The 8350-nt window shown below is 35.2% G+C and overlaps 1 protein-coding gene across 1 annotated transcript; it reads right to left on the bottom strand.

The window, feature by feature from the left end:
• Positions 1–3319: 3319 nt before the first annotated feature.
• LOC146885525 (uncharacterized) lies at positions 3320–7908 on the bottom strand. The gene is made up of 2 exons (XM_085674408.1): positions 7619–7908; positions 3320–6216 (listed from the first exon to the last, which is right to left on the bottom strand). Exon 2 carries the CDS (start codon positions 5322–5324, stop codon positions 4005–4007), a length of 1320 nt encoding a protein of 439 aa, XP_085530534.1. The 5' UTR covers positions 5325–6216; positions 7619–7908; the 3' UTR covers positions 3320–4004.
• Between the last annotated feature and the right edge of the window lie 442 nt (positions 7909–8350).

The following is an 8350-nucleotide window of genomic DNA, read 5'->3' as shown; positions in this document are numbered from 1 at the left end:
TTAGAAATAACAAAAAATAAAAAAATTATAAAATCATCTTAAATATCATGTCAAATGTCAGATTTGCTTGATAACTAAATATTTATCATGTAAAATCTTGGGTTCTCTTGATATTATTAATAAAATATACATATACATAAAAATCTAGAAAATTTAAAAAAACAAAATAATAATATCAAACAACAAATTTTTTTATAAAGAACTACGTTATCCCTGATTTTCCAAATGGAAATACGTAGGAGCGAGGTACAATCCTCGTCGGGCCAAAAAAATAAGAAAATAATTTTGTTTGATTTTTTTGGGAGTAACAAATATTCTAAACATCAAAATTATACTTTTCACACTTAATTAAAGACGGAACTGTCTTAAGACGAGCGTTGTGGGGTGCTAATACCTTCCCCACACGTAACCGACTCACGAACCCAAATTTGGTTTCGAAGACCATTGTTTTAAGGTTTTTCTATACTTTTCCATAATAAACTATAGTGGCGACTCCTCTATACTATTTAAAATTATTTTCATCGTCCCGCCGCGATCTCAGTTGCGACATTTCATAACTAGCTTGGAAAAACTAGAAAAATCTGAGAAGCACTCTAGGTCCAAAGATGGAACAATCTCTCCCCAATATGAACATTGCCTAGGACAGCTAGAAAAGATAGAGTATTTGATTAAAACTCTCTCAAAATTCACTCTAGAAAGATCAAACCTAGATGTTGTGTTAGGATCTCAAAGGAGTGTACTTAATAAAGAGGGAATAGGTTACAGTGGCAAATTTAATCCATTAGGCACCAGAAATTTTCTAAATATGAGTAAACCAACATCTGTTATTTGCTCCTACTATTCTAAATTTGGTCATGCATCAAATTCCTACTATTTTAAAAATTGTGGGGTTTCTAAAGGAGAGTACAAATGGGTACCTAAAGGATATCTTACAAAGCCAATTAATAGTCATGTTACAAGAGGTGATAATAACAAAGGTCAAATTTTAGGCATTGCCAAGGTGAAAAGTGCCTCTTCCATTATGATAAAAAACAATTGTTGGTTGAAGTACTCCCATATTTTGAATTTACTATATGTTTGTTCATTAAAAAGGAAGTAAAATGTGCATTTTTCATATTTCCGCATAAATTAATCATTTAGAATAACTTCAAATTGTTTAAAATGGATTGTTGTTGTGATTGTATGTTTTGAGGGCTTGATTAAAATTATGTGCCTTGATTGCTACTAAATCACCTTTTGTTGAGATGCATGAGTTAATATTATACTATGTTTTGATAGTGTGAGTGAAATTGCGTACCTTTATTGTTATTAAACCACATTCTGCTGATTTATATTATGTTTTTTACTTGCTAGCTAATCCATTAAGAAATTCTCTAATCGATTATCATTTTCCTGCTATGGCTCATTTGCTTCTGAATAATACATAATTCCTTAGATTAGTCATCTACTAGTATTATAATCCTTAACTGATTGTATGCACTCTGATGTCTTCATACTTTGCACTCTGATAATGCACTACTTAATTACTCATATGATTTATTCCTGTATGCACTCAGAGATACTATTGTTGGATCTACTCATGCAATCAATACTTGCTCATTGGTTTATGCTTGTTTTGTGTGTTGTTTATCTTTGCTGCTTGTATTTGGTACTTATGTTTGCCGCTCATACATATCATTTCACATATGCTTAACCCCTGCTGCCATGAATAAACTGTTATACTCTATGAGGTGATCTTAAATGTTACTACTCTTTTTGCTAATGTCCAAAGGGGGAGAAAGGTTGTTTTTCTTGTCTCTATGTTGCAGGACACATTTTGGCCATCATAAAAAAATGGGAGATTGTTGAAAGGGGGAGCTTGTTCAACTCAAGTGAAGATGGTTTTGATGATGTCTAAGGCTATGCATCATGTGCATCACTAGTTTAGGCTTAGTCCTGATTTTCTATCTTTTGCATTAGGTGTTATAGATAAAGTATTACATGTAAAACAAGTTTGCATCAAATTGTGTCAACCATCAAACTCTTGAATATGAACTCGTGAATAGATTAGATGAGGGCACTGCACTGATGTAGTGAAAATACACTCACGATAATCTATTAGAGAAATTCCTAATCTATTAGTCAATGTTCTTCGCTTCTTCACGCTAAACGATTACGATAACTTATTTTCCTGTGTGCTTCATAGATATGAAGATAAATTCTAACTTGTGTATTTTTGTTCTGGATCATTTATATATTCAAAGAAGAGCAAAAACATGTAAAAGATGTTTGTTACTGATTGATCTTATACCCATGTTCCTACAATCAAAGGTGAAAACTATTGTTATATAGGTGTTTGAGAATTTATGTTTCACTGGCTTTCATGGATATGTTGTTAAAAAATTCAAAATTTCTTATAACGAACCATCATGTTAATGCAATCTCATTTTTTGAACGTGATCCTCCTTTATTTAGTTTGGGCCTTAAAATTAGTTTGTGCTTACTTATGTGTGCTATTTTGGTCTTATCGCTGGTCAGTACATGATCTTTGACTCACACTCCTAACATTTGGGATTGCACATCTCAATTAGATTTGTAAGACTAGACATCTACCATACAGGTGATCTTACAATGACCCATTTACAAGTGATCCAATTGGTTTAATAACAACCATTAGGATAAAATTTTGATGTTGTGTATGTATTAGAATTTTGGTTAAGGCCTTACTAGAAATTTAAGATATAGGCTAATTAGAATCTGGGGGATGCCTTAAAAAACCAGAATTTTAGGTTTGAGTTTGTGTTAATTTGAGGTTAAAGTTGGAGAGCACAAAAGAATTTTGAAGGGAATAATTTCTTTGTTCTTCATTTGGTGCATCGGAATTCATGAAGGCACTCATCCAAATTTTATCCAAACATGACAATTAAAGTTGGCCTGTGCTTACTATGAGGTGAATTGTGGCAAGTATTGAGTTAGCTTGGCATTATTTTCCTTGTGAACCAATTCTTTCTATATTTTAATTGCTAAAATCCACATGGTTTATTTGACAACTTTTTTTTTTACGTAGGATTTGGTAGTCCAACTATTGACATGCCAAATAATTTTGTTCACTTTTTCTTATTTCCTTAAACCAAGATAGATGAGTTACATGATTGCATTGTCATTTGGTCATTTATCACCATCAAGATTTCCTTTATGTCAAATACCAAAGCTCATTTCAGTTTCAACAATTTTTTTTTCTATATGTTTTGTTTCATCATCATACGTTTTACAAAAACTTAATTTTTTTTTCCATGTAACTATTGTATGTCATTTTTTATGTCACTGTTTAAATGTTTCAAATCTTGGTCTTTGATGGACGTCCTTGGTGTAGGAGAGGAAGGAGATCCATGGAAGACACCAAAAAGAAGATGAAATGCAGCGGAAATGAAGATAAGAGCAAGAAGAGCTCTAGGCAATGGAGGTTTTTGGTGAAGATGAAGAATAGAAGTGAAGCTATGGTATGGAAGGTGGCTAGAGGAGATGAAGGAGAAGGTTAGCCATGTGTGCTCTCAAAATAATAGAAGAGTGGAGTGATCTCAACACAAACATTCTATTATAAATTTTGAGAGTTAAAATGTACAAATGGTCTACTTTTGGCTTTTATATGTGAGCCTAAAAGCTAGACTAATTCTTGGCCCTTAGATCAAGCTTGGAGGAGAAGCTTTAATCATCACCCTTGGATGGTGGCTTGGAGAAGGAGGCATCTTCCTAGCCTTTGGATGAAGACTTGGAAAAGAAGACACTCTCTTAGCCCTTGGATGAAGGAGGCATATGGGTGGAGTGTGGACTTGGCTCCATGGGATGCATGATCCATGAGGTGTAGGAAGGAATGTTGACTTCCACTTAGTCCACCTTTGACCTTTGGTAGCTCATGGCCAAATCTCCTATTGGGCTTAGTCAAGCCCAATTTTATCAATTTAACTACACATTATTTGACTTATTATTCTAGAAAAACAAGGCCTAAACAATGGCCCAATTTAAATCTAAACTATGGTCTTCCATGCATTAACTGATATTTTGTAGATTTCTTTGGCCCATGTGAATAAAGTGAAAAGCCCATGATTGACTTGATCATCTTGTGAGAGTCCCATGTGGATCTTCTTCATCATGCTTCTAGTGATTGGGCCTTGAGGTGGCCTTGCGCTTGTTGATGCATTTGAGCTTAGGTTTATTGGGATCACATCATCCCCTCCCCCTTGAAGAGGATTTGCCCTCAAATCTTGGTGTTCATCATCCATGGATCCTACAAAAGGAATTAAATGAGATATATTGAAAGTGGAATAAACACCATACTGATAAGTAGGAGGATATCTAAAGTAGAGGACAAAAGAAGGTCTTGTTGTATTGTTGAAAGTTACTTGAAGATGAACAAGATCTACTTCACAAAAATAATTTTGTGTACTTTGAGTTGTCTCAAACCTAGTAGGCAACATTAACTCAAAGTTTGATTTTGCAAAATCTTTTGAGGAGTTTAAAACAATGGGAAGGGAAATTGGCTTGAAAAACTTAGCAAAAGTAAATATTGGTTTGAAGAAATGAGAATGATTGATGAAATGAGAAGAGTTAAAAGATTTGAGCACTCCCTTTAAAATTCCTGATTCAATGAGAATTGTGGGGTTTGGAGGTGCCTTTAGTAGCACTCCTTTGTTGAGTAGGATTTCTTCTTCCTCTTTCTCTTTCTTTTCAAGCTCTATTTTTGCTCTCTTTTCTCTCAATGCCTTGTCAGATTCTTTCCTTTCCTCTTCCTCTCTATCTCTTCTTTCCTTCTCCTCTTGCTCTTTTTGCACATGGTCTCTTTGCTTTTTAATTTCTCTTTGCTTTTCAATTTCTCTTTTCTTACTCAAGAGCAAGTCAAGTTTATCTTTAAAATCTCTTTCTTGACGAGAAAACTTCTTTAGATTTTGAATGAATGCATCTCCTATATCAATGAAGTTTTCTAGTCGAGACTGTTGCTCTCGAGTGATCCTATATGAAGAGGGAACAAAATGTTTCCACATGCATGCTTTTAGTTCATAAAAGGTATTAATGCATGATGCTCTTCCCTTTTCCACTTGAAATTGCCTTTGATGCCACCACTCACATGCACGTCCTACAAATCTAGAAATAACATGCCTAAGAATATCATACTGACTATATCTATTAAAGAATGGTTGCACCAACTTCTCTATATCCCACATCCAATCTATGAATGATAGTGGACCTATATCCTCCCCAAAGAATGGAATGTCACTATGAAATGTATGATGCAACTCATGACTATCATGCTTAGTCAACCTAGGACTATATGTAGAATATGTACTCATGATGATTGAATGAACTTATGCACTTGGATAAAAGGGTGAAAGAAGAGGACTAGCACAAGTGTACCTCCAGGTAAGCGAGGTGAGTCTCACGGACTTCTTAAGTACCAAGGCCAATCCTTGCCAAGGTTACACTTGAAAAAGTACTCAAAGTTCACACAAATGTTCAAGTAATAAGTAGATAGAATCACATGAGGCAAAACACACAACAAGCACAAACAAGACTCAAAGAAAAGAAAAGACTAACACTAAAAACGGACCCCTAAATGGCAAAAATTTTAGAGACTTTGGTCTCACAAATTAAAACCACTAAGCGTATAATCTATGCGAGCTAAAAGCAAGGTGAGAAAGCACTTAGAACTTTCAACACACTCACTTACTAAAACGTTGCACTATAATATGAAAAAGGTTCTACTTAAGAGATGGGATTGAACACCTTTGGTTCCCCAAGACACCTAAGTAGGCCATGGATACAATTGAGAACTTGAAAGCAAATTTGGTTCACTAATTTGGTACTCAAAATGAAGCAACCTCAAGCCACTTAATATCTCAATTTTTGATGCTCAAAAGATGCAATTTCACAATCAAGGAGGCTTAAAATTGGTACCAAATAAGATGTGCCAAAAAGAAGTACAAAGTACAATGAAATAAAGCCAAAAAAATAAGAAACAATGCAACTCCAAATGTGCTGCCAAAGTGCTGCCAATTTGCACAAAATCAAGAGCCAAGAGCTTGGCTTGTAGCCTCCTTTTGATTTGAACAAAGACCACCACCAAGTAAGGCACTTGTAAGCACTTTAAGCCACCAAAATGAAGTGCAAAACAACAACTATAGCCTTGGTTTTAAGGCCAAAACAGCCACCAAACCTGCACCAAAAAACAAAACAGCAAGAAAACTATACCAAGCAATGGAGTTAGCACACACTCTCTCAAATGAATAGGTCCAAAACTCTCAATAGGTGAGGAAAAGGATAAGCACACAAGCTAAAATTCTACTTCAATATCCACCACCTAAGATGCTACCAAATCATAGAAACCATTCTAAACTTCATAGCATCATCAATCACAACCAATAACCAAGAGTCAAGTATATGAACCCAAACAAAGGAGAAAGCAAGAAAAGCTAATTAGAAATGTTAAACCAAAAGAGAATTGAAATGAAACATGACTAGAAGGAGATTCAAGAAGTGACAAGCAAGAAATTAAAGGTTGGAAAGAAAGGCAAGCACTACAAAAAGGAACCTAGAAATGCACTAGAATAGATGAAAAAAAAAAACTGAAAACAGAGAAGAAAAAGTGCTCAGAAACATCCACTGTACTCATTGCAATTTTGTGCCAAATTGAAGGCAAAAATTAGAAACATCCACTTCTATTGAAGGCAAACTCAAGCCAATATAGAGTACACAATCAAGGAATCAATTAGAATAACAAAGAGCACTTAAAAGCACCACAAATCGCACAAAACAGCAGTAAAACATAAAATTCCCGAGACCACTGCGCCAGAAAACGTGAAAATTTTCCTCAACTTCGCCGATTTTTCATTTTTTTTGTACTCAACATTTTTGAATGATTCTTTTTTTGTATGTTTCGTCTGGATGTTAGATAAATGAGGAAAAATTCATATTAAAATTTGGACCAGGCAGTGAGTCATGAAAAATCTCAAACAGTAGGTGTGCGTGCAGTGAAATCTGGAAAAACAGACTGGAGCAGAATTGCTCACGGAAATTGTAAGATGTTCTATGAAAATTCAAGATGAATGAACTTGATTATGATCTAAAATCAAGTATGAATCATAGAAGAACATCTTAAACACTCAAAAGCACAATCCAATCGGTGAAATGGACGAAAAACAGTGAGACCATTGCCTTACACATCCACAAGCATCACTTGAAGTTCATAGCTCATTTTGTGTGATGTAGGACTTGGTTCTCATCAAGCAAGTGCAGAATTCAGCCATATGAACGAAAATTAAGATGAATTAAAGTGCTAAAACATGACTTAAGACAAAACACAATATAAGGAACTGAAAATTGAAAGATGCACCGATTAAAATGAAGAAAAACAGCAAGGAAGAAAAGAACAAGTGCTGGAAAACGAAAATGGAACCTAAAAACAGATTTGCACCAATGAAGCAAGGAGTACTACAAGCTGAATCAATGGAGATTCATGTAGCCTCAATGTCAAACAGTGGAGAGCATAAAAAACATGAAAAAACAGCAGCAAAAGTGAAGAAAACAGTGGAGAAGAGAGACAAAACGGAAATTGAAACAAGAGACAAGTATGGACCAAGAACCTTACCCAAACCAAGAGGATGGATGCACCAAAGGCTTGGATGGCTCTAGATACCAATTGATGGACGTCCTTGGTGTAGGAGAGGAAGGAGATCCATGGAAGACACCAAAAAGAAGATGAAATGCAGCGGAAATGAAGATAAGAGCAAGAAGAGCTCTAGGCAATGGAGGTTTTTGGTGAAGATGAAGAATAGAAGTGAAGCTATGGTATGGAAGGTGGCTAGAGGAGATAAAGGAGAAGGTTAGCCATGTGTGCTCTCAAAATAATAGAAGAGTGGAGTGATCTCAACACAAACATTCTATTATAAATTTCAAGAGTTAAAATGTACAAATGGTCTACTTTTGGCTTTTATATGTGAGCCTAAAAGCTAGACTAATTCTTGGCCCTTAGATCAAGCTTGGAGGAGAAGCTTTAATCATCACCCTTGGATGGTGGCTTGGAGAAGGAGGCATCTTCCTAGCCTTTGGATGAAGACTTGGAAAAGAAGACACTTTCTTAGCCCTTGGATGAAGGAGTGTGGACTTGGCTCCATGGGATGCATGATCCATGATGTGAAGGAAGGAATGTTGACTTCCACTTAGTCCACCTTTGACCTTTGGTAGCTCATGGCCAAATCTCCTATTGGGCTTAGTCAAGCCCAATTTTATCAATTTAACTACACATTATTTGACTTATTATTCTAGAAAAACAAGGCCTAAACAATGGCCCAATTTAAATCTAAACTATGGTCTTCCATGC

This window comes from Vigna unguiculata, chromosome 6 (assembly GCF_037176805.1).
Source record: "Vigna unguiculata cultivar grain cowpea cultivar isolate G323 ecotype 2 chromosome 6, ASM3717680v1, whole genome shotgun sequence".
Lineage (NCBI taxonomy): Eukaryota > Viridiplantae > Streptophyta > Magnoliopsida > Fabales > Fabaceae > Vigna > Vigna unguiculata.
This window is presented reverse-complemented; position numbering and strand designations above follow the sequence as displayed.